Below are 27,916 nucleotides of genomic sequence, written 5' to 3'. Positions count from 1 at the left end.
GTAGTTTTGTTCCATTTTATGAGATATTACAGATCTTTTACTCACCACTTTAACATTTCTTATCCCAGCATATTCATAGATTTTTTTTTTCATCAGGAGATGAGCTTTTTTGATGTGCAGATAAATGTTATCAGTGGTGCTACGCAGATGAAACCTGTCATGTACAAATAGCATGTATCAAGCCCTAAGCATGCAGAACCAGATAAATCGGTTCATTTGCTGAAGCCTTGCAAAAAGAAATTAGTGCTGTAATAAAAGCCTTTGAGGCTCTCAGCCCTAATAATGGAGCTTTATAATAAACCCCCACAGATCATTGACTCAGTGGATAATCTTTTAGGAAAACTTTTTCCCCTCCTCTATCTTTTCCTCCCTTTTAAAGAACTGCAGTAAAAGTGGTAAGTAACATCTCTCTAGGGAATGTATGTGGTATGAAACTACGTATCTGGAAAACCATAATTTAAAATTAAGAAATTTATTTACTGCTAAATATGAGATTACTCAAACAAGCTTATACTTTTTGATAATTTTCATAATTGATCTTAAACATGTACTAGTCACTGCTTTTTCTACATAGAATTCATATTAAGCATTCCTCCTTAGTGCATTTTGTACATGAGGTTACAATTGGATTGTTGTATACAACAGAGGCACAGAGTGAGGAGATCAAAATAAGGCAGAAGAGGAGTCAGGGAGAGAAATTGAGAGGAGGCATTCAGCTTGTCCTTAGACGTATTTATAAAGTGGTAGAAAGTAGGAGAAAGGGAATGGGGCTATACACATTTATGTATACACAAAACTTTACACATAATTTCAAGGAGTTTGCACATTTCTAAAGATTATATATGTACTACAGGTTTAGCACTAAATTACAATGGTGACCAGACTGTTATTTCCATTAGAGTTTTGTTATACTTTTGGTGAAGAAACATTTTTAAAAATATCCCTAGGTACTTTTGACTTTTACTTGACTGAGTTTTGAAAAAAAAAAAAAGTCACTATTGAGTCACTATTGGAGCTCATGATGAGGTTTGTAGATCCATTAACACAATTGGCAATGGTCACTAGTTTCTGGTTGTATAATTTACTGCATTTTTTGAGTGTGAGAGAAATATTGAAGATGCAGAATGCTTAAGAGGTTTTAGAAAAATTATTTATCAAAGTGCACTACTTTTTCCAGTGCATTAGCTATTGTGATTATACGTTGGTACAATATGTTCACATAGAATTGGATTTGATTTAAATGGGGGTGAGGGGAAGAGACTGGACATTTTCAATATTTATTGAAACACATAGTCCATTAAAGTAAATTATAGGGCAAATTTCACTGTGACAGGAACATTTGGGTTGATGTAGTTAATAATCAGTCAACATTACCATTAGACCCTTTATTTATAAAAATTATTATCACCAATTAGGAAAAATGCTCGCAAATGGAATTCAGCCCTAGCTTACTTACTGTGGAATAGTTGACCTCAAAAATCTTTGGCTCTTTACTTTTAATAAAATGATTCCAAATTTCTTTTTTGAAACAACACACACTCCCCCACATAGCATATAGCAACTAACCACATGTAAAATGTGGTAGAATGACTGCAGTTGTCATTAGAGGGTAGCAGTAACTGTGTACTACTGCTTTGAAAAAAGACTGCTGGGATAGTGAGAGCTAAGCTAGTTTTTAGAGGATAGTTTTATTAGCTTTAAAAGGTGGTCTCCACAGGTTCATAAACATAATACCGTACATCTAGGGAAATCTAAAATGAAACTTTTGAAAGCAAGAACTGAATAAAGTTTGAGAGTAAATATGATAATATACATAAAATGTCTCAGCATATGTTTGATATAGGTGTTCTGTGCTGGATAAGTAGAAAAATAAAGTAATTTTTCTTAAAATTACCTTTATCTCTGAAATTCATTTGTCCTAAAACCAGTCCAGAATTTCTTAGATTGTTGGGAACGGCTTCTAGGAGACTTAAAACAGCTATTTTGTCTTAGTCTGCCTTTGTACTTTGTAGATACTACCCTTTGGTTTTATTTCTAATAAAATTCTTTGTTCCTTCCACCTCCCACTGCAGCCTTCCCAAGTGTGAATTCCTTTAGGTCAGGTCTGCATCTTTTTCATCTTTGAATCTCTAATTCCTACATAGTGCTTCTTACATGCCCTTGAGAGCATAATAAACTATGTAATAACATAGTGGGTAAAACACCACAACTGCAACCCTTTTATTATGCTTACAGATTCTGTAGGTCAGGACTTTGAAAAGCCAAGGGCAGCTCTTATCTGCTCTACCATGTCTGGAGTTTCAGCTAGGATGATTCAATATCTGGAAGTAACTCTAATTCAATGTCTGTGAGTAACTCTAAAGGCCGAGACTAGAACAGCTGCTGGAGGATCCAGTTCCTAGATGGCTTCTTCTTCAGTAACACATCTAGTTTCTAAGCTAGAATGGCTGGTGGACAAGCTTAGCTGGAACTGTTGACCTGAGTGCTGCCTGTGGCCTCTCGAACAGGGTATTCTCGGGTCATTGGAGTTCCTACATGGCATTTCAGGGCTCTAAAAGTGAGTATTCCCAGCAAACAAGGCAGAAACTTTATGGCCTTTTATTACCAAACCTTATAGCCACATAGTGTCATGTCTGCTGTGCTCTATTGGTCAAATCAGTCACAAGATCTCTCAGAATCAAGAAGTGTCAAATAATTTGTGGCCATGTTTTAAAAATTACACGTTTTTCAGCAAATGGGTGAATAGCCAAAGCAAGACAGAGTTAGAGATGGGGGGTGGGGGAGGATTGAGAGGAGGAAGAAAAATAAGGATTGTGAGATATTCTTAATATCACAGTAATTATTGGCTCCAGTGCTGCTAAGTTAGATAGATTGGTGGTCTCTTCCAAAATGAAAATGAGGGCGTATTCCATAAATATTCTGTTCACTTTGATTGTTGCTTGTATTCTTATTTTATTTTTTAGTCACCAATTCCTAACTGCCCCTCCCCGCACCACCGCCGCCTGACCCTGTTCTTTTTTCTTCTATGATAATTTGATACGTAACATTTTGGATAAGATCCACTGCATGTGTGCTTGCTCCATTATACCATTATACCTTCTTCCATTTACATTTGAAGAAGAAGATAATTGCATTTGAAATCCCAAGACAGTATAACAACTTCACATACTTTATAAGGCATGTACATTTTGTTGTGAGATTGTTTTCAGAGATGATCTCACCTTTGAGTGCCTTTAACCCCAAGGACAAAGATCCTCGACCTTAACTAGTGGTCCTACCCACGTGATACTCTGGTAGTAGACAAACTTGGAGACTGACAAGCTTCATATTCAGCCATAATCTCCCTCTCTTTTACTTTCATCCATTACCTTGTACCCACACATTTGCTATTAAATTTGAAGGATGAGTTCCTGGAAATGGGAGCCCTAACTGAATACAAGCAGTGCAAGTTGTCACAATCAGATGATGATCATTCTCCTGTTCTTTTAGAAATTCCTAAGCTACAATGACGTCTGTAGTTCCTTATAGTTACAGTGCCAAAGGATGTACCCAAGCCTTAATTGTGGCCTTTACCCTCAACCATTTCCTTGAAGGCATCTTGTGATGCTATAAAACTTAAATTTTAACATCCAGCATGAAAATTTTTATTTGACTTTGTGTGTGTGTTAACTTCAGGACTATAACTTGTTGGTCATAATGTTGACACTTGGAGGTGAAGCTGATGCTTATGGATCAGCACTGATGTTTATGGGTAGATCTGCCCATGCTCACTTTTATTAGATGAGAGCATAAGATAACATTCAAGCACTGACAAAATGTATAGATATAGATATGCAAATGTATAGATATAATTATATATCTATATATGTGTAGTATGTTGTAATGAGTAGTTATATAGATTTGTATATGTACAAAGTCACACTGCACATACTTATCAGGTTGGGTTTTTTTAATAAAAATATTTCAGAAACAACTAGCATTGTAACATTACCATGGTGCAGTTAAAGATGTTTAAATGTATAAATGTGTTAGGCAATCCTTATAAGCATTAGATTATCTGGAAACAAACCATGAGGAATATATATGTTGGGTATATAAGTTGGTTTTCTCTCATTTCCAGCTACCTTAAAGACTGTTTACTTGTGGCTCTAACTTTTTGAGATGACATAATCCTCCATGACCTGTTCCTTATCAATACTATAGTTACATTATACAAATGTATAGTTACGTTGTTCCTTATCAATACTACAGTTCCTTATCCATACCATAGTTACTGGTACTTGACTAAAGGTAATACCATCTACTAGTAATACCACACTGTTTGTGAATCCCTTCATGCAATTCATGCAATTTCATGTCACTATGCTTTACTCATTATTTTAACTTTCTGCAACTCTATTATTTTTTCAGTTAACTAATATGACTTCTGTAACAGGTAATGGCATGTCTTCTCCAGGAAGTCTTCTTTGAACCCTGTTGTTTTGCGGATTATAATACTCTTTATATACCTCTGTGTCAGCACTTCACTGTACGTTCTTTGAAAGGAAGTACTATATTTGATAGCATCTAATACAATGCCTCATGTAGTTAACAGACGTTGACAAGTTCATTAAGATGATCTGAACTATTAGGTAGAATGATTCTTGAGTCTGATTGTACTCTTTGACTCTAGGTTCAGATTTCCGAAAACATTTTCGATAGTGTTACTTCAATTTTCTGTTTTCATATCAAATTATATCCCCCGTTATAATTAACTGTCCCTCGTAACTTTCAGTTTTTCTCCCCCAGAATTTGGCAATGACAGGCTTCTCCTTCCTTTCCCTCACAAAATGCGAAATAATTAATGTTGGCTTTTTCCTTCATAAAGTAACTCAAAATGCACATTAGCTCTTACCTGGATGTTTACAGAAGCTTCTTAATTAGTCCCTTTTATCTTTAGTCAGTTCTTATTCTGACCCATTCTGTTTGCCATTACCTGATTAATCTTTCCCAAAGCACTTTTTTCATTATATCACCCTCCAGTTCAAAATCCTTCAGTGTCTTCTTACCACTTTAAGAATGAAGTCTTGATTTTTCTTTTAATAGCAGGATTAACCATTTTTGTATTCTAGCATCAGACATAGTGACTAGCACTGAGTAACTTCTTCTGAAGTGAATGAAGAGAACATATGACTGAACAAATGGAACACCATTTCTATTCTTAAATTTATTGCCTTCTAATGCTACTATAAAAATTCTCCATTATAATCAAAGTGGTTACTTTTTTTTCATTCTTCAAACACCTTGCTCTTTTATATATTCCTCTTAAGATGTAAATTATATTACCCTTCTGCTTTTGTGGCTTGTTATCCACTTTGATTTTATCCAAAGTCCTTATGTGGCTTACAAGATCTTACGTGATCTGGAACCCTGCCAACTGTGCCAAGCCCAGCACCTTTGCACTTGCTTTTTCTTCTCATTGGAATGTTCTTCCCCATGTACCTATGTGTTTCCCTCCCTTACTTATTTAGATCTTTACTCAAATGTCACCTTCTTAAAAGGTGTCTCCTGATCATTGTACTTGAAATATTAGCTTCTATCAGTCATCATCCCCATACTTTGATTTCTTTTTTATACATAAAGCTCACCACAAGTTGAGGTATTACATGTTTGTATGTTTAATTATCTGTTTCTCATTAGAATATAAGTTCCCAGAAGGCAGAGACTTTGTCTGTTTGCTCGTTTTGTACCCTACTGCTTAGAAAGTTTGCTGTATGTGTTGAGTTAGCGAGTAAGTGATTTGATTTTATATACCTTTGTGTTTTTACTTTCTTCCTTTTCACCTAACCACTCCTTACTTATCCTTTGAGAATCACTTCCATGCCCATTTTCTTATGCTTCCCCCCAAAGATTTTTCTCCTCTGAATTGGTAAAACAATCTTATACTTTGTTTTGCACTTATACCTATAAAGGAGTAGTTTTCAATCCTCCTCCATGACAGAATTATGTACAATCTTGTTACTTAGTCTATGAACAGCTAGTTGCATGGCCATTTCCTTATCTGTTGCAGGAATTAAATAGGGCCTATTCAATAAATGAAGTAATTATTGATCAGAAAAATCAAAGATTGCTTATTGAAAATACATATGCCAGATCTATTCTAAGTGTTTGACCTTTATTAATTTAATTCTTTAGGTACTATTATTGTCCCTTTTTTTTTAGATGAGGAAAGCCAAGAAGGTGACTACCCACAATATGGTCCATCATGGGATAGCAGCATCTGCCTGATAGAAATGTAGACCCTCAACCAGGCACGATGGCTCACACCTCAAATCCCAGCACTTTGGGAGGCTGAGGTGGCCGAATCTCGAGGTCAAGATATCGAGACTATCGTGGCCAACATGGTGAAACCCCATCTTTACTAAAAATACAAAAAATTAGTGGGACATGGTGCCACGCACCTGTAGTTCCAGCTACTCCGGAGGCTGAGGCAGGAGAACTGCTTGAACCCGGGAGGTGGAGGTTGCAGTGAGCTGAGATGGCGCCTCTGCACTCCAGCCTGGCACCAAAGCAAGACTCTGTCTCAAAAATAAACAAATGAAATGTAGACCCTCAGACCAACTGCGTCAGGAATTACAAACAAATAGTAAATATTATGATTAGGCTCAATGCTGAAGATGCAGAAAGATCTTTAGTGAGGCCAGGACATTAGTATTTGTAGAAAGATGTGCAGATGATTTTGGTGGTAGTCAACATTGGGAACTATTTACAATAATAAAAAGGAAGTGGATCCTTGTTACTACTGTGTTGTAAAATACAGTGAAACATAATCGAAAAACTAATTTTATACTCATAATCATCTATAAAGTCAAGACTAATGAAAATATGAGGGTAAATTCTAAAATTGATGACTTTTTACTTGTCTGTTTTTATACCTGTGCTAATTACTGTTTCTGGAACATGGGCAAGCAACTTCATTTTAAGCACTTCACCTCCGTTATTGTATATAAGACAGCATTATTATAGACATGCCTGGTTTGCCGGGTTCATCAATGGATTCCTGATTTGTTGTTCTTTCCCAGTCTTGCAAATTAACTCAATTGTGGGGCATAGGAAAATTTTAAATTATCACATCGTTGACCTTTGGAATTCATATAGAGCCTGGCACCCCCCAGAAGTATTAAACTTTTTATGCATCTGGTATATCACCTGGGATTGGCTGTTATACTACTTTATAACTACGTTTATTAAGAACTTACATATGAATGAGTGAATACAGCAATGTGACATTTGGAACATGTGTTATTTATTTGTGTAGTAAAATGGTATTTGAGGCAGCGGTAGCATAGTGATTATAGAATTGGGGCATTGAAGCTAGACTGTTTGGGTTCAAATCCTGGCTCTGCTGCTTACTAACAGCATGACCCAAGCAAATTACTTATCCTTTCTGTACTGAGATTCCTTGTCTATAAAATGAGGACAATAAAGTACCTACAAATTAAATTCGTTATTAAAGGTCAAACACTTAGAATAGGGGTAGTGCATATATTATCATTAAACAGTTTTTAATTCTCTGGCCAACAATAATAGTTACTCTTTATTGAATATGTCTTATTTAATTCTTGCAGCAGATGAGGAAATGACCATCCAACTGCTAATTGGCAAAATAGGATATATACTCTAGTATGTCTGTCTCTGTATCTTTCTAGTGATGCTCGAATGCATCTAAGAACATGTTTATTGGGATTTAGAAGCAGTAGTGCATATTGTCTTGCCTTGCAGTCAATAAAAGTGCATATTATTTTGCCTTGTCTACAAAGTACTTTTACCTAAATGCTGTGACCTTAATGCTTTAGCAGCTCCATAGAGGATAATAGGGCATTATTTCCATTTAACGGATGAAAAACTGAGGCTTAGTAGTTTTCCAGAGTCACAAGCTGATTTTTTCTGTCTTAGAAAAGAGTTCATTTGAAGAATTCTCCTTGCATCTCAAGGAGCCCTTATTTTTCTCTGTAATTATATGTGATGGTAAGCATCATTACCACTGCTGTGCTTTATCATCAAAACAGTCAACGAACTCTTTGCTTTGATTTCACATATTCATTCATTCATCCATCCATCCGTCCATCCATCTACCACCTACTTACCCCTCCTCCACATATGCACAGACACACAGATGTACTGGGGCATCTGTTACATGGAGGCATTGCAAAGTATGCTTGAATTTCTGCTTGCCAGCCTGGTTTCTGGCTTATTGCTTCTCCCTGATAATTTGGGCATGCACAGGATTGCGGCTCAGGATTGAAGCTACCATTATCTCAAGTTGAGGCTTTGTAAAAGTCTCTTCATACCTAGAAGGTGTTTGTTGTTTTTTCTCAATTTTTTGAAGACAGGATTGGATTAGATGATTTTTCAGGTAACTTCCACTCTTTAAATATCAGGGTTGTTTTGTTTTTCTAATGGCTAATGCCATTACCTTAGTTATGTTATATTCTTCCTGGATAATAAGGCAGAGTGAGCCCTGTTTCACAGATACAAACAAGTATGACAAGAGGATTCAGTGTCCAAGGTTTTTTAGTGAGTTTAGCGGAAGCTAAAAATGGTTGTAGAGTGTCCTGATTCCCATTTAGTTTTCCATCAGTTAAATCAATAAGATACTTAGAATAATTACTCATAATGGTTTGGAACAACTTTTTGACTTAAAACTTTCCATTATATTTTTCACTAATACAGATTTTTTTAAAGTTACCACGTTTGCAGTAGAGTTTGAAGAGGAATTCAATTACTGCTTTTAATCCTTACTGGTCATATTTATTATATTATGCTTTTTCCATGTGATGCAAAGCCCATCAATAGACAATTTTAATTTTCCTTAAACTTTGAGGCATCGTGTATTAGAAATAATTAATATACAACTGTGAATACCAGGAAAGTAATATATAGGTTGTCATACCTTATTCTATAACAGTTACAGGAGAAACAATGGTATGCCAAGATTAGAAGCTAGAACTATAAGCAGTGGTCCAGTAAGTGTTCCCAGAAGCCTGCCTAAGTTACTAGGGAGGAGCAGAAACAGAAGGACCAGACTGGCAGGTAGAAGTTTCAGGTACAGGGTTCCATGCCTCTCATATGACAGATGCCTCAATAAATTTGTGTGTCTGTGGGCATAAGATATCTGTGTGGGAGTAGAGAGGTGGGGGCAAAATGGATAAGTGAACATATGAAATCAAAGCAAGAAGTAGCAGACTGATAAAAACAGGAAATCTTGGAAAGTGGGGCAAAAGAGTAGTCAGATGAAAGAAACAGGAAAATACTTGAAGATAATGAGGAAAGCTAAATGAGGCAGGGTAACTGAGCTAAAATAGAAGCATAAAAACACCTAGATATTTGGTATGTGAAAATGTGGGTGTTTATATAGTGTAATGATAGGCTTCTAAAAACTGTTCAGAATGTTATTTCATGTGGTCTTCACAATAACCCTGTTAGGTGGATATAGCAACAATTGTTCCTATTCTTGACTCCAAAGAAAACAGCGAGTTGGGAGGTTACTTGTTTTTCCAAAGTCACACAGCTCTGGATAGCTATGCTAATAGCCATGTTTATTATGCAACATAGTTACTCCTTTTGTCTCAATTTTCTCATATGTAAGATTTGAATAATAATTATGTCTACCTCATAGGATGAGAAACAATGCTTATAAAACACTTTGCCTGGTGCTGGTCTCATAGTAAATACCAATAAATGCTGGACATTTCTGTTTTTTCCACCATGAGAGCTGCAATTTGAATAACTTGACATTCAGCAAATTTATTTTGCTACTATACTATATTGTATCTTTTATAATATAAGAGGGCTGGTTACATGTGTTTATTTCCACATGTGTATATTTCCAAACTGATGTTAACGTGAAATCTGTCTTTACTCAAATAAAATAATTGCCAAGTGTTGGGAGATCCTACATCCTTGTGTTGTGCCTTTTAAGAAATCACATATTTTTCCTTTTATGCAAAAAATCTACTTTCATATTTCTACTGTTTGTGTTGAAGAAGGTAGATAATGCCTCATAAAACGGCCATCACCCGGAACTATATTATATTCTTTATAATATTTTATATATGTTTTGTGTTTTCTTTTACATTGTTACCTCTAGTGACAAAACTTCTTCTAATATTTGCATTTTTGTAAATGTACCTTCAGCAGATATGCAGTGGTCACATCTAATATAATACATTTATTTTTCAATACTCTGTATAATTAGTTTTCTGGTCCAAACATGTGATTTTAAAAATTACCAGTGACTGCAAAGGGTATTTCTAGCTCTTTGGTTATAGTGCAGAAATTTGGTTCTTCCTTCAGACTTCCATTACAGTACACCCTTGGCATTTCCTGTACTTGTCACTTATTTCTTTATGTTTAAATAAATTATTATTATAAGGTCTTAGACAACTTTGTTCTGGTTTAAAAATAGCAGGTAATCATTCTTCTTATCCAGACTGAAAAAGCTTGAATGTTCAAACTATTGAGCAGAAAGCATTTTGTGTATTCCCAGAGATATTAGCTTCTTTTCAAATCCAAAAACACTAAGTGGGTGCACATTTCCAAAACAAGTGTGGTTTGGGGTCATTGTTGTACTCTTAATTGAAACTCATCTTTGCTGTTTTAACTCAACCTTGGAGAATGTAATCTGTGGCTTTAAAATTGTTTACCTCACAATGGTTTTGTTTATTTTTTTATTAATTATTCTTTTTTTTTTTTGGAGACAGTGTCTCACTGTTGTCCAGACTGGAGTGCAGTGGTGCAGTCTCAGCTCACTGCAACCTCTGCCTCAAGCAGTCCTCCAGCCTCAGCCTCCCGAGAAGCTGGGACTACAGGTGCATGTCACCACGCCCAGCTAATTTTTTGTATTTTTAGTAGAGATGGGGTTTCACCATGTTGCCCAGGCTGGTCTTGAAATCCTGAGCTCAGGCAATCCACCCACTTCAGCGTCCCAAAATGCTGAGATTACAGGCGTAAGCCACTGCGCTCGGCCTTCTTTTTTTTTTTTTTTTTTTTTTTTTTAAACCTAATGGATTCAGAACTTTGAATCATATTCCCACATTAGCTCCTAGTTATACTCCCTGGTACCTCAACAGTTTTGTTCTGGAGAGGTCAAAGGTGGTTCACATTTGTTGGCCTTTCTCATTATTGCCTTGAATGCATGTTTTCTAGCATCTCTTCTTGTAGTCTTTCCTAGTGTTAGAATTCTGGTGTTGCTCCTCACCCTTCAAAAGACACAACTACATGTGGCTTTTCCAGCCCCTTTTCTTAAGCTTTCTGAAATTCCTTTATTTTGTTTGTTTATTTTTTGAGACAGTCTTGCTCTGTCACCCAAGTTGGAGTGCAGTGGCACAATCTCGGCTCACTGCAGCCTCCACCTCCTGCGTTCAAGCAATTCTCCTACCTCCTGAGTAGCTAGGATTACAAGCGTGTACCATCATGCCTGGCTAATTTTTTTGTATTTTTGTTAGGGATGGGGTTTCACCATGTTGGTCAGGTTGGTCTTGAACTCCTTGGCCTCAAGTGATCCACCCACCCTGGCCTCCCAAAGTGCTGGGGTGAAATTTCTTTAACCTAAGTCAAAAGAGAAGATAATCAACAATGTTTAATTCACTTAAAACTTGTGTGTGTGTAGGTACATAAGAGTGCATGTCTTAGTGTGTAAAAGAAAAGTGGGCTTCAGAGTCAGATTTGAGTTCAGATGATGGGGCTAGCCCTTTGTAGCCTTGTGGCCGTTGGGCATATTTAGCTTTCCTACTGTTAGCTTCATCATCTATAAAGAAGATTAATGATACCTATCCCATAGAGTTGTTCAGATTTTAAAAGAATTTAATTAATTTAAGGAATTTCTAGCACATACATAGAGGTCAATCAGAAATGTTACTCCTTCCTAGGGAATAGGTTTTAGTTAGTAAATAAAAGGGCTTTTTTAGAAATGGTGAGCAAAGTCCATCCTGCTCAAGTACCATAAGATATTTATTGTCTTTTGGAACCAATATACTTTGAAAAGCTATAAAGGGTAGTAAAATGGTGGTATTATTTTACATGGATTCCACTGTGTAGAAATGTGCTCTGAACTTTTGCTATGTGGATATAGGCAGTTGAGTTAGTTGCCAGATGGATTTTAGTGGTGTGTTACTTACCTCACTCTAAGATAAAGGAACTGAAATGGTTCTCTAGCCACTAGTTCAAGTTGAAAGCGTCTCCGGCAAGTTTTTACAGAGAGGACATAGCAGATATTTGGTTAGCTTTTATGAGAATTGCTTACTGTATACTCCTTCCCCAGCCATTCGTGCACTTGTTTTTACAATATTTCAGATAGCATTAAGTAACATCACATAATTATCCAGGAATTCCAATGTAAAGGGGCTGAAGGCTCTAATGTTATACAATTTATACTTAGAATTTTTACTCAGTCTTGGGTAGTTATGCGAAATGTTCTAAGATGTGGTCTTATAACCAGCTTGATCTTTCTGTGGAATTGCTTTAGATACATGTGCTAGTTCTGTGTTTTGTATAGTTCTTTCATGTATCCACTTCCCCTAAACTGTTTAAAAACATCAAACATCTTTTTTAAAGTACTTATTTTTCTTAGTGGAATGTTATCTCTGTTAAAGGAATTCTTCTCCATCATTTCCACTGGTTGTTTTTTTGCTGCTTTCTGTGTAATTGAAAAGAAAAAAAGAAGTAGATGTAAGGATGATATACATGAGTTTATGTCTATTCAGTTGATCTGGCAGTAATATAAACAGAAACAGGAATAATAGCATGGTTGTACATTTAGTTTTAAATAATCATATTATCAGTGGGTACACAACATAAATACCTTCTATTTCACATCACTAAGCAGATCTCTTATTTCCCTCTCTTTGGTAACCTCAGTTTCCTGAACAAGTTTCTATTAAGGTCTAGATATATCTAAATTTTGGGTTGAATTAATCAGCAAAAGTGAGCAAATGATGAGACAAAATCTGAGGCAGTATCAAATTATGTTTTATTATTTTATGAAGAGTAACTTGTTATTGTATATTATTGCCTACCAAGTGAGAATGATTATGAATCTTTTGGGACCAAAGTACTAAGATTGTATCTAACATGGTTTTGTCTACTACACAAGGCCTGTGTCTTCTAAACAAAGAAAGTATTTTAATTTAATATACCACACATAAGCCAGATATTCTTAACTTCCTCTTGGTACATCCATGTTCTAAAGCCCTCAGGAGAAAATGGTTTAAAAGTTGTTTTCATGTCTAGATTTTAATAAAATCATTTGTCATGTGTGAGTTGCAAAATGCAGACCTTCACTCTGAAGCTGCCTCTTTCTCATTTGGATCTGACATATTAAAAAGTATATAATTAATGGTTGACATTAGTAATTAACATTAACTTTATGATGCTTAATATGCCATCATTCATCCATCAAACAACCAGAAATGCATGATGTCTTGGCATAAAGGTTTTTAATTATATAAAATGGTTCTCATATGATATAAATGGAAAAGCTCAAAATGTACTTTAAGAAGATTTTTGTAAGCATTTGTTAAGCATGTTAGCTGTATTTTTATTTCTTTTTAGGAGTATGCATCAACAATTGTGTCAGGAACTTCAAAGGGACAACGTGGACCTGTTTGTACAGTCTTCATTATCAGCTAAAGAGCGCCACCTTGCTGCAGTTGCCAGTGCACTGTGGAGACATTTCTTTTCATTTTTGAAGAGTCAGAGAATGTCACAGGTAGTGCGTTTCTCACAACTTGCGGATGCAGCTGCAGGTCAGCATTAATTATTAATTTGCTAATTTCTCTTTTTGCAGACTCTTTGTCAGTATTTTCGTTTATTTTCTTAGTAACAAACTCTTCTATAGCAAACATTTTGTCAGCCAGAAAGATGAAACAAATTACATATTAATAAATTGGGATATTTTGGATTACTTATTACTTAAAATTAAATGATGATTTGCTAAAAATAAGATAATTTTCTATCCTGAAAATATTGAATGTACATAAGCTTTTCTTATACATGTAATATTTTGGAAGATAAACTAGCATTTGATTATGTGTGATTCAAGTAGTTTATTTTCGAATTGTATGAGCAGGTATATAGGTATAAGATGAAGTTAATTTGTGCAAAGAGCAAAAGAATATAAAATAAATACAACTTCAACCCCAAGAGAATGAGATCAGAATGACATTGAATATTGTTTTGACTTCTACTAGATTCTACTGTAAGTTGTAATTTTTACTTAATTTGATTGTTAACCTAAAGACATATCCTTAGGCTTTAGGGGACTCTGGATCTTATGAAATTATAGGCAAGAATTTGAATATATGTGCATATATACCATTTCTAAGAAGAGACCATTATCTTCTCAAGGGGGTATTTTGCTCAAAGTATGTTAAGAAGTATTGAAATGAACAGTGATTAGTGTGGTAACTCCATGTACTTAAATGAATGAAGTTCATTTAAAGGCTTTTAATTTATTTTTAAATAATGCTTTTAAAAACCTAAGATGGAAACCAGCATTTATCCTAGTGTGTGCGAGGAAAACTGAGCTTAAAGCACTGTGTAAAAGACTGAATGATTTAAATTTGAAAAGATTTTGAATTCTGATAACACTTCTATAATTAAGACTTCACAATGATAGATTAAAGAATTGTGACAGGACAGCAGTTTTCCAACTACTGTAATATCTATGAAAATAAATATTGATATTCAATCAGTTTAATCTAAGTAGCCATTAATAGATGATATAACTTACCTTGTGTACATGCATCATCCCAACTGCCAGTCAGTCAACAAAAATAATAATGCATCAGTTTACTCAGTGCTGTCTTAGATGCTGAAGATAAATGGTATATAAATAGAAAGCAGAATATGTGGGCTTTGGCTTTGATTTGAAATAAAGACTTGATCATTTAGGAGAGAATGATTTTCTTCATGTAAAAAAAGTTACTGAGTACCTACTTTAATAGGCATTGGAGAGATACTAGTGGAGAAGAAGGACAAGAATACTTGTTCTCATGGAGCTAATAATCTAGTGTTGGGGCATAGGAAGACCAATAAATGAATAAATAGTGTAATGTGTGGCGATAAATGCTGTGGGAAAGAGTGGAAGTATAGGATAGGAATACAGAAGGCCAGAGGCAGTTGTAATTTTAAATAGAGTGGTCAGGAAGGCCCAAGTAAGTAATATTTGTGCAAAGAACTGAAGGAGATGAGAGACCATGCTTTGCAGAAGTCTGAAGGCAAGAACATGTCTGGTGTGTTTAATAAACTATAGGGAAACAGTAAAGGCTCTTGTGGAATGAGAAAGGGAAAAAGAACTAAGAGATGGATCAAGAAGTAATGGAGAGCTAGTTTGTGTTCTGCCTTGTAAGTGGTTATAAAGACTTTTGCTTTTACTCTGAGATTGGAAACTGTTGAAAAGTTTTGAGCAGAGGAGTAATAAGATTCCTGTGGCTGCTAGGTTGAAGCTAGACTTATAGGAAGACTAGGCAAGGGAAGAAGCAGGAAGGCAGTTAGGGAACTATTGTAATAACCCAAAAATGAGCAGCTGTGGCTAGAGTGGTAGTGGCAATAGAGGTGGTGAGAAGTGGTCTTATTTCCCATCTGAAGAAAGTATTTTCAAGGTAGAGCTGACAGAATTTGCTAAGTGGGTAAGATACGGTAACCAAATAGATAAAGAGAGGAATTAAGGGTAACTATAGACATTTGCTGAGATGAGGAAGATTGAAGTAAGAACAGATTTTATGAGGGAAGACTTAACATTTTTATTTTGGACCTTTTTTAAAGATGTTCATTAAATCCAGGTAGACATGTTAAGTAGGCACTTGGATAATGATCCTAGAGTTCAGGAAGAGGTCCAAGCTAGAGATTTAAAGTTGGAAAGCATCCACATATGAATAATTCTTTAAAACCATGAAACTGGATGAGATCACCCATAAAGTAAGTATGGATGAAAAGAAAAGTTTGAGGACTGGGCGTTAGGGTATTCCTCTGTTCAGATTTGTTAGGGTCAGGAGGAACAAGAAAGGAGATTGGAGAGGAATGAAGGTAAGTTAAGAAAAACCAGAGGAGTGTGGTGCCCTGGAGCCCAAGGAGAGGAAAGTGATCAACAGCTCAGTTTCTACAGATGGATCAAGTGAGATAAGGTCTGAGAATTAATCATTGGATTTAATAAGAGGGAAGTCACTGTTGACCTGAAAGAGCAGTTTGTATGCAGTGAAGAGGCAAAGGCCTGATAGAAGATGATTCCAGAGGAAATGTGAAAAGAGGAATTGCAGACTGCAAATTTAGATTAATCTTTTTGAATATCACTGTTTAAGAGAAGTAGAAAAATGGGGATAAAAGCTAGAGGGGTCAAAGAGGAAGGTTTGTTTTTGTATGGTTTTTAAATAACATGGGAGAAATTTCAATATATTTAAAATGCTTACAGGAATGCTCCAAAGTGAAGGAAAATTGTGTGGTACCAACAAAGTCACTTGTTTTAGTACCAAGAGAAAATGGGATCCTATAGAGAACTTGGCCTCAGTTCATCTCTAGTAGAAGAAGAGAAGGCAGAATAAGTGAGCCCAGATGAAGGCAACTGGGTGAATGTGGTAGCAGCTTATGAAAGTTCTCTTCTGATGTTTCTTGTTTCTCTGTGAAGTATTCAGTCAGTCCATCAGCTGAAAATGAGGAAGGAGCAGAAGGTGCTGGCTGTTGATGAAGAGTGAAGAGAAGATGTGCAATTGTACCCTAAGAGAATAAAAGACAGAATGGACTAGGGAAGTGTCATAGGCATGCTGGCCAATTCTAAGAGCCTACTTGAAGTCTGTAGTCATAAATGTAAAGTGGTATCAGTCAGCATGGTTCTTCTCCAGCCATTTAATACTGGTACAGGTGCAGGTACATATGGGGAAAAGGCCAAGAGTTTGAATTAAACAGGTGATGATTTTTCCAGGCAAGTACACATATCAGGAAAGGAGCAAGAGTTGGTAGGATAAATGAATTAGTATAATAATGGACCATGCAATCAAGCTTCCTAAAGAGGGACAGAGAAGACGTGGAGACAAGGAGGGATGAGGAAACGGTTGTAGGATCAGTGGATTGTAGGTCCTGATAGAATCAAAGAATTGTTGGAGTTGGGGGAGAAGAGGAAAGTTGGAAAGCTAGTTTGGAGTCAAAAATTGGGGTACTTTACAATTGAAATTACAGAGATTATAGTTACTGGTTAATGCCAAGGTCTCTGGGTATCAGCATGGGAGTGAATGGCTGACGTAGAATGGAAGATAGATTGATTAAATCAGAGTTGTTCCAGAAATCGAGAGTTCATGACATTGGAGAAAAATAATCACAGAAGATTATGGCAGGAGTGCTGTTGGAGAGCATGATAGTGAGCTACAGTCTACAAAGAATGAGAGGAGGAGGTGAACTAGAAAGTAGTAGGTAAATGCAACAAAGATAGTGACTGGTACAACCTGAAGATATGAAATTCAAAGCTAGCAATTTTAGGGAGGAAGAAGGAAGAATAGTCTAGAAGCAGCAATGTGGACCAAGGAGTAATTTCACCCTATTGGTAGATCAAGTGGTATACAGGGAGTAGGAGAATAGACAGCCACCATTTCAGAAAGCTGCATAGGAGTTCTTAATAAATAATGTATTTGACAAGCAATACTGTACAAAATGAGTTTATGGGTTCCCAAGAAAAACCACAAAATAAAACATATTTGTTTAGCATGGTTAACTAAGGAATTCTAGTTCCTAGACTTTGTGAGTTCTAAAGGAAGTGGAGTGTCATTGATTGTAGGCGATCTCTGTTTAATAGAAGAGAGTAAGGTGAGAATGAACTGTTCACCTGTGGCAGATGACAAGTAAATTTGCTTCTTTGGAAGACTAGATGCTAGAGTGGAGGCACATTAGCCGAAACCTCAGGCATAGAATTTGTAATTAGGGGGAGCCATTATAGATCTGTAATGATAATGCAGAGATAAATTCTTCTAGGCCTTTCTTGGAGATCAAGATGCTACAGAAATTTCTATGACAACATGAATTTGTTCAGTTTTAGCTTTTTGTTTGCTCTACATTTCTAAATAGAACATTTTATTTTTTGGTACTTTAAAAAAAAAAAAAGCTGTTGTTATAATTGGCCAGGGATGTGTGGGTCAGAAATGGTTTTTAAAGATTCTTCACCTTAAGTTTCTCTCATTTTAAATCTAGACTTTACTTTGCTAGCAATGGACATGCCAAGCACAGCTCCATCAGATTTTCAGCCTCAGCCAGTTATATCAATTATTCAACTTTTTGGTTGGGATGATATCATCTGCCCTCAAGTCGTAGCAAGATATTTAAGTCATGTCCTACAAAATAGGTACGTGCTTTTCTTTCAGGCATACACATTAATGCAAACCTGTGACAGATCAGTATCCTAGGAAGCTAAGAATTTTCAAAAATGAGGACTGATCTCTACTACATATACTCTCACTTTGTCAGGTTTTTGCTTTCAGTTTTATCAGCCTTTCGACAGTAGTAATAGTAAGAATACTAACTTATGTTTTGTGGCCTGCTTTAAAAAAAAAAGAAGTTGTTTGTTAAGAAACTGTTTTTGTAAGACTGCCTTATCATCCTGAAGTCACCTTTCTACACATCCCACTGTGAAAGAAATTACACATTTATTATTACTGAATCTGTAAGACACTGGTATTTATTACAGTTTTTTATTTAATGATAGCTTTCCTTTTTACTACTAGATTTTTAAAGATTTCACTCTTAACTCATGAAATCATGAACAAGATACTTCACCTGAACAATGTCTTCCTTATCTATAAGTATTTCCTGCCACATTACACAAAAGATCTGAGGAACCTCACTTGAAAAAAATATACAATAAATAAAGTTACAATAGAAATAGTGTAGAATGATCAGGAAGATTTGAATAAGAACATCAGGATGAGGGAAAATAAATTAAATATACAAGCCTAAGAGGTCTTAGTCCTCTTTTTAGTAACAACTGCCTGTAGAGTGAGAGAGCATATGTTCATGACCACTTCTCTGTTTACTTTTCTAGGGTTTTATTTTTATTCTGCTTGCCACTTTCTTCATTACTATCTCACCTAGCTAGTTACAATAAGCCCTTGCTTTTCCCTTGGTAGCCATATTCTTTTCTGTCTTCTTCCTTAGCATAAACCTACACATACGCTGTGTGTACACATGGCATATGTGTAGGTTTATGAGATCTTAGTCCTCTTAGGCCTGTATATTTATTTTATTTTCCCTCATCTTCATGTAGTTTTTGTCCAAGCTGCTGGTCAGTGGAAATAAAGAGATATGTAGTTGGTGAGCTAAGTCTTTTCCTAAGGAAGCTCAATAAGCAGTATCATTAAGTATACATTTTATCGTTGGGCTTTCTGTTGTAAAATAAGAGAGTTAATGTCAGTTGGATTACTTTTACAGTCACTTTTAGTTTGATAATTCTTTAATAGTAATGAACATTTTTATTATGTATTAAAGACTTTTGCTGAAAGTTTGAAATAATTTCCACTGAAAAAATAATATTGTTAGTGTATTAGTAACATTTGAAGAAACTGAAATGCAGAGGTGTTATATAGCTTTGGGAAAGTTGTAAGGTAATAAATGACCAGTCTGTGTTCGTCTTCATTGTGTACTTTTTTATGACAACTTATATTCAAGGTATTTCAAAACAACATTTTTAGAGTTTGTCTGAATTTTAAAAAATTTGGACTTTACATAACATTTTATATTTAGGTTAAGACCATCCCCGTCCTCTCTACCCTGACTAATGAATGGATTAGAAATCAGGTTTAGTGGCTGGGCGCGGTGGCTCATGCCTGTAATCCCAGCACCTTGGAAGGCCGAGCCGGGTGGATCACAAGGTCAGGAGATCGAGACTATCCTGGCTAACACGGTGAAACCCCGTCTCTACTAAAAATACAAAAAATTAGCCGGGCATGGTGGCGGGTGCCTGTAGTCCCAGCTACTTGGGAGACTGAGGCAGGAAAATGGTGTGAACCCAGGAGGCAGAGCTTGCAATGAGGCAAGATCACGCCACTGCACTCCAGCCTGGGCAACAGAGTGAGATTCCTTTAAAAAAAAAAAAAAGAAAGAAAGAAATCAGGTTTAGCCAGCCCATTGTCTTCATAGAAATAATTATTTTTTAAATCTGGCAAATGCTATTTTGCGAGGTAATTTTTAGTAACAACTCTCCGTATAGTGAGAGAGCATACACGTTCATGACTACTTCTCTGTTTACTTATTCTAACGGCCACTGATTTTTATTCTACTTGCCACTTCCTTCGTTATTATCTCATCTAGCTAGTTATAATAAGCCCTTGCTTTTTCCTTGGTAGCCACATTCTTTCTTGTCTTCTCCCTTAACATAAACCTACACATATGTCATCAGTGGAAAAAGGAAAATTGAAAATTAGAACATTAAAATGAAAACAAGGATATTTGTCTAATATCTTTTGGGTTTACATGTAGTATTCATTTTCAACAATGCATGTCTACTTTGCTGTGTTTGTCTGAAAATAAATGAGGGCAAGGAGTTGCGGTGATGTTAGAATGTTTTCTTTACTTCTTAATCTATATACTCAGGAAACATTGTTGTTTTGTTTTAAAATATTTGTCAATTTGTTTTACAGCACATTATGTGAAGCACTTTCTCATTCAGGCTATGTGTCTTTTCAAGCCTTAACCATAAGATCATGGATTCGTTGTGTTTTGCAAATGTATATTAAAAACCTCTCTGGGCCTGATGATTTGCTCATAGATAAAAATCTTGAACAGGGAGTTGGTAAGTAAGTGTAGGTTTTTTGGGGAGGATGGAGGTATCTGTGGAAAGCTATTTACTATCTAGATCATTTGTTATGTAAATTAATAGAAAATATACAAAATATTCATAATTGGGTGTGAATACAAGCAGAACTTTATTTCCTTTTGTAGCCTGTTTCTTTGTTTTTGTTTTTGTTTTTTCAATTTTCCTGTTACTATATATGACAAACTTCTCTGCTATAAAAGATAAAAGAACTTGTTTCCTTGGAAGCCAAGAACAGAAATTTGCTCCTCAGGTGACAAACTATTTTTTTTAAAGAAACTGATCACGAAAAAAGTAGAACTCTGAAGCGAATAACCAGATACCACACTGTGAACACCCTAGAAAGAAAAATACCCAATTATGAATAATTCTCTCCCATTTTATATTAGATATTTTGCCTTTCTTCTGATTTACAACTAGTCATTGAGTGATATTTGTACTTTTTAAAAAATGTCCCATGCAGTTCTGTTGTCTATAGGGCATGCCTTTTCCCAAAGCTATTGTTTATGGCCGCTTGTTAATTTCAGGAAGGTTGGCCTGAAAAAATCCTCCAAATTTACTTTAATATTTTATTATATCAGTTGCTGTTACATGAATAACTTTTGGGCAAGGATGTTCATAAGTGAAAGAAACTTAATTTGAAGTCCTTGTGTGGAAATTTGAATTTTAAAAGAAAGCATGTCGTAAGTGAAGAATGCTGTATTACTTCTCATATATACATTATATATATGTTATGTGTGTGTTTATGTATATAGTATGTTATTATATAAATTGATATAACAAATACTATTTTATTTTAACAGAAAAAGAGTACATGGAACAGTTGGTCAAACTGACAAGATTACTGTTTAAACTCTCAGAAGTAAAGAGTATTTTCTCAAAGGCCCAAGTTGAATATTTATCCATCTCAGAAGACCCTAAAAAAGCACTCGTTCGATTCTTTGAGGTATTTTTCATTTATTAGTATAATTGCCCAGATTAATTACAATTAATTTTCAGAAAACCTTAAGTGTTCTTAAAGTTTTTCTATAAAATGAATTCTTATAAGTTAAATCATATTATTGATTGCCTGCTATTGAAAAGTTCTAGAGGAAGAAAAATGTGAATCTAAGGTATAGTACAATTCACACTTAAGGACAGCAGAAAAATTACATTAATGAAGAATAATAAAACTAGAGAATACTACAAAAAAGCTTTACTCTAAGGCTAATCTAAATTGTAGGAATATTGACACAGTTGCTGGACAACCGCATTCTTCAGATGCTTGGGAACTGAATATCCTTGTAAACATTCCATAATACTCCCATCTTAGTGTTTATCACCCTGTAGCGTACAGTGTAGGCATAAGCACCATCTACTTCATATGACAGTGTAGTTGGAGCATTAACATCCAATTCATTTGTTTTGTTTTGTCTCGATAATGAACCGTGCCATTCTAAATTTTGTTTTTAATTATTAATTTTACAGAAATGTATCTATGTGAGAGTGTTTGTTTTACAAACCTAGTTGAAGTTGTTAATGTGTTTGGTTTAGTGTCCTTTGTAAGCTATTAATTGTAAAAGTTGGTTTATTTTCCCACAGAGTGGTTGGTATTAGCTGCAGTGAAAATAATTAAAATCAATAAGCTCTTTTCATAAATGTTAATTCTTCCATTGGTTTCTGTTAAGTTAAAATGCAATTGTACGACAATTAGAGATGTCATGCAATCTTTAAAAATATTTGATAATAGTAAATGCAGATGTAAAATACCCATTCCATTTGGACCCTTATTTAGTTGTTGATTGGATCTGAACCTGCAATTAAACACCTGTGGTGTGCTGGGAGCTATAATGGATCAGAAATGGAGCTAGAAATCAAGTTCTTCATGGATAGTTTTCATCTAGCCCAAATTAATTGTTCTTTCACCACTAAAAAAATGAGTTTTTTTGCTGAATGCTAGATAGTATTATGCTAGAACTTCGTAGGGATTTGAAAAACCAAAAGAAGTAGTTCTTTATCTCAGATAGCCTTTACTTTTCTGTGTATACAAGACATACACAAAGACTGAAATAGTAACACAAGGCATTATATGCTAAGTGCCAGTTGGTTGAATCAGTAGGTAAAGAATTTAAAGCATTTTGGTATAATAAGTTTGGATTTTATCCTGTGAAGAGTGTGAAGGCTTTGTAAGTTTTTAAGTAGATATGATTTGGTTAAATAATTTCTTTAATGAAAATAGATAACAATACTGTAAATTAAAGGTACAGAGAACTATTGGCCAAAAACTAGTGTGGTGTAGAAGGAATCAAAGATAGAATGGTTGTGGGATTTCTGAATGGATATGAAATAAATGCTGTGTTTGACTAAAAGAGTGATGATACTGTAAGGAGAAATAGGAACATCATGATTTAGGGTGACAGAGAAGTAGGTGAAGAATTCAGTTTTAAATTTACTCATTTTTAAGTTGTGTCAGGTCTCCCCAAGATTATTCCTAGGTTCCGTGATTCACAGTACTTAGCATATAGTTGTATTCACAGCTATGACTTATTAACAGAGGGATACAAAGCATAATCAGCAAAAGGAAAAGATGCATGAGGAAAAGTCTGAAGAAACCAGGCATAGCTTCCAAGATTCTTTTCTCAGTGAAATTACACAGGATATGCTTAATTCTTCCAGCAAGGAATTGTGACAAGACATGTGAAATACTATCTGCCAGGGAAGTTCCTTAGCGACTCAGTGCCCATGGTTATTATTGGCGACTGGTCACGTATGCCCTCTTTGCCTCATACTTAGAGAATTCCAGTTCCAGAAGGAAAACAGATATTCAGCATAAACCATATCGTTTGCATAGACCAATTTAGGATCAAGGAATTGTAGGAAACTTTTCAAAATCTAAGACCCCAAATACCAGCCAAGAGCCAACCTTGCAAGCAGGACATTTTAAGAGTAGCAGTCTTGGGTCTGCTATATTAACTCTTTTCTGCACAGACATGATAGTATGACATCTAAGTTATTATTATCAAGGTACTGAGAAATGCATGTTTTTTAGGCTAGGGAGGTTAAGCCTAAGCATAGAGATTATATTGAGAAGTCTAAGGCACTGGTATTCAAAAGTGTAGTCCAGAGACCCTTGGGAATTACTGATATCACCTGCTCAAAATTGTATTAATATTTGCACAAATAGTGTAAAATACTTTACATAAATCAACACTGTGGCCCAAGATTATGCTAGTATTCATTATAGTTTATACTGCCATCCATTTACAGAAGAAAAAGCCAGTTTCACTTAAGAATATCTTTCATGAAGCAGTAAAATTATTTATTTTATTACGTTTTGACTCTTGAGTACATGTACTTTCAGTATTCTGTGAATGACAATGCAAAGTGCACTTAAAGCACTTTTGCTGCATACCAAAGCAATGTGGTTGTCTAAATGAAAAGCACTTGTGTGATTATTTGAGTTGCAAGCTGAACTGACTGCTTTTATCTTAAAAGAACAACTGACAAAGTATGGTTATTCAGACTTGGCTATTTGGCAGACATTTTCTCAAAAAATGAATGAAGTGAGCCTATCACTTCAAAGCAAACAACTGACAGTATTTGTTGCTAATAATATAATTCAGGCTTTCAAGAAGATTAGAATTTTGAGAAACTTGTATTTGCCATCGTGATCTTGAGAGCTTTCCGATACTTATTTTCTGATGAGAATGGTGGTGGTATTAACAGGTATGATTTTTTTTCCTGATATAAATAATGAAGTGTGTCAACATTGGGAAGCTGTGTAACTCAGTGAACCACAATTTTCCAAATGACGAATACAGGCTTTTTAAAAAGCATTCATGAATGTAAAAGATTCACTCAAAATACAAGATTGACCAATGGCTTTTAATTTAACAGAGTATAAAATGTTCATTGACATGGTTTCAGACTCCATGGTTTAGTTGCAACTAATCTGTAGGAAATACCACTTGTCAAGTTTTGGTATAATAGCAAAGAGGAATTCTCATGGTTATGTGAAAAATCTTTCAAAATATTTCTTATTCTTCCAGCCACATACCTTTTTGAAGCTGTATTTTCTTCATCTGCAGCATACCACAATAAATCATGCAGAAGCAGATATGAGAATCGAGCTGTCTTTTATTAAGTCAGACATAAAAGAGATTTGTAAAAATGTTAAAAAATACTACTTTTCTCACTAAATTTGTTTTTTGTCTGGAAAATAGTCTTTTACTAAAATATGTTACTTACATGTAATGTTCATTATTATTTTTTCAATGAATTTGTGAATAAAATTTTATAGTATCATAAATATCGATAGATATAACCCAAATAATGAAAAGCCCTTCAAGATCCTCAATTTTTAAGTGTGCAAAAGGGAACTGAGACCAAAGAGTTTGCGAACATCTAGTCAAGGGAAAGGAGTGTAGAAAACAAAGGGCAGACAGCTAAATAGAGAGGAAGGGGATTAGTCATGTGTATCTCTTGTTCTTGTCTACTGATCTCACAGTCACTCATTTACGTTCACTGAGTTTCTTATCTTTTTTTCATTTCACGTTTTATTGTCAACATGTCCAACTTTAGTGTCACCATGGATTAAGCTTTCATTTCAAAGCTTCTGTGGTTCTGTTTCAGTCTTTCAGTGAAAGAAGTAGTCTTTCACTTCTGCCCTACTTCTGTGACTACACCCTGAGCAGTGGAATCCTTGGAGCATCTGAAAACTCCCTGGCGACCATCACCTGTCCTTCCAACTCATGAATGACCACATTGTAACCTTCCCCTCCCTGTTATTCTAGTACAACATTCTCCCAAGGCCTCATTTCCTTCCCTCTTCACCGTAATTAGACCCCTTGGGGCCTTACTTCTGCTACTCTTACCAACATTCTCACAATCTTGGGTCTTTTTTCTTTTGGTCACACCTACAAACCCTCAACCTTGGTTCAGTGCAACCACCTATCTCTACTTTGTCTTACATGCTGAGTGCTGCAGAAGAGAAATCACAGAACTGTTTGTATTGGTGCTATTCATGGTCCAATTTGGGTCATTGGAATTCATTATAAGTTCTCAAAAATGGTTTGAAAATTTTACTACTTTACTTAAACTTTCTTTTTTTTTTTTGAAATGGAGTCTTGCTCTGTCTCCAAGCTGGAGTACAGTGACGCTATCTCGGCTCACTGCAACCTCCACCTCCCGGGTTCAAACCATGCTTCTGCCTCAGCCTCCCAAGTAACTGTGACTACAGGCACACGCCACCATCCCAGCTAATTTTTGTATTTTTACTAGAGATGGTGTTTCATCATATTGGCCAGGATGGTCTCGATCTCTTGACCTCTTGATCCACCCACCTCGGCCTCCCGAACTGCTGGGATTATAGGCGTTAGCCACCGCACCCGGCCACTTTCCTTAAACTTTCTAACCCATCTCTTAGCCAGTCTTCTCTTGATTCTTTTGTGACCTTTCACCGCTTGCTTGTTCTCACCTTTCCTCAATTTATTCTCTCATTTATTTCCTTTCCTCTTCTTCTCATGTCTCTGTTTTTCTGTTACTGATTCACCTCACATTTCTCTCTACCACTCTCCATTTTGCCATCTCTACCTTCTCTGCCCATCCTTTTTTTTTTTTTCTGAGAAGTTAAGCTGGCATCAGATGGCTCATAAAATTCTAGGAAGAAAAGTGAATTCATATCATAAAGCTGAACTTTTTAGAGGTTTTGCTTGTAAAAATTTGGCATTACTTATAAGTCTTTCTTGTAGGGGAATTTAGGGATTTTGAATTCCTGGTAATCTACTGGGAAGTATGGTGAGCCAACCTGTTTGGAAATCATGATGTGATTTAGTTACAAAATATGTGTACATAAGTTTCACATTTTTTCCACTGATCTTTTGCTAAGTTGGCCCTTCTATAAGTAGTTATTGGTGAGTTTTTAAAAATTCTTCCTTTAACCTTTATTTTAATAATAAAAGACAAGACTTAATTCTTTTTACTTGTATTTTAATTGCTATGAATCTTTATTGGAAGGTTACAAATGAAAGCTTCAATGTAAAGGGCTATGGGTGCGTGTGTAGAAAAAGAGAGAGAAATTATATTTATGTTCCAAATCTTTATGGTATAAAACTTGGAAAGTTAAATGATGTTTTTCTTTATTTATAGGCTGTTGGTATAACTTACGGGAATCTCCAGACACTTTCTGATAAATCTGCCATGGTCACAAAGTCCTTGGAATACCTTGGTGAAGTATTAAAATATATTAAGCCTTATTTGGGAAAAAAAGTTTTTGGTGCAGGGCTGCAGCTGACTTATGGAATGATGGGTATGTATTCCTGACATTATTTTGCTAGTAACATTTCCTTAGGTTGGGCCTATACTATCATGATGGATAGGTATATATTGGCTAAATCACTATTCTCCATACAATCATAAGAGTAATCTGAAATACAGTGATTTAGCTTAAAATAATTCATGCTGGCCTTCGAAGCTCTGTCTCGCTCTATCTCTTTTCAATACTTTTGATTGTTTTAATATTAAAATTATGATCAATACAGAAAATATGCTAGCACCAGTTGGTTTCAGTAGTCTGTCATGAGTCACATTTCAATGCCTCAATAACTAGAATGGATCTTTTTTAAAAAAAATGCGATGCTGGGAGCAAGATGGCCAAATAGGAACAGCTCCAGTCTCCAACTCCCAGCGCGAGCGACACAGAAGACCGGTGATTTCTGCATTTTCAACTGAGGTACTGGGGTCATCTCACTAGGGAGTGCCGGACAATCGGTGCTGGTCAGCTGCTGCAGCCTGACCAGCGAGAGCTGAAGCAGGGCGAGGCATCGCCTCACCTGGAAGTGCAAGGGGAAGGGAATCCCTTTTCCTAGCCAGGGGAACTGAGACACACAACACCTGGAAAATCAGGTAACTTCCACCCCAATACTGCGCTTTAAGCAAACGGGCACATGAGGAGAATATATCCCACACCTGGCTGGGAGGGTCCCACGCCCTTGGAGCCTCCCTCATTGCTAACACAGCAGTCTGCGATCTAACCCCAAGGCAGCAGCGAGGCTGGGGGAGGGGCGCGCCATTGCTGAGGCTTAAGTAGGTAAACAAAGCCGCTGGGAAGCTCGA

General features: G+C 35.7%; 1 protein-coding gene across 4 annotated transcripts in view; it reads left to right on the top strand.

Moving 5' to 3' along the window:
• Nucleotides 1-27,916, top strand: part of MMS22L (MMS22 like, DNA repair protein) — a 167,556-nt gene that overhangs the window by 85,572 nt on the left and 54,068 nt on the right. For 3 of the 4 annotated variants that reach the window (XM_017886760.1, XM_017886761.1, XM_017886758.1), the window contains 5 exons: nucleotides 13,591-13,784; nucleotides 18,211-18,361; nucleotides 20,652-20,803; nucleotides 21,628-21,770; nucleotides 26,951-27,110. In XM_017886760.1, the coding sequence (XP_017742249.1) occupies nucleotides 13,591-13,784; nucleotides 18,211-18,361; nucleotides 20,652-20,803; nucleotides 21,628-21,770; nucleotides 26,951-27,110 (800 nt within the window). The remainder of the gene's footprint in view (nucleotides 1-13,590; nucleotides 13,785-18,210; nucleotides 18,362-20,651; nucleotides 20,804-21,627; nucleotides 21,771-26,950; nucleotides 27,111-27,916) is intronic. The other variant, XM_017886759.1, reaches the window with a different exon arrangement.

This window comes from Rhinopithecus bieti, unplaced genomic scaffold (assembly GCF_001698545.2).
Source record: "Rhinopithecus bieti isolate Rb0 unplaced genomic scaffold, ASM169854v2 scaffold_14937, whole genome shotgun sequence".
Lineage (NCBI taxonomy): Eukaryota > Metazoa > Chordata > Mammalia > Primates > Cercopithecidae > Rhinopithecus > Rhinopithecus bieti.
This window is presented reverse-complemented; position numbering and strand designations above follow the sequence as displayed.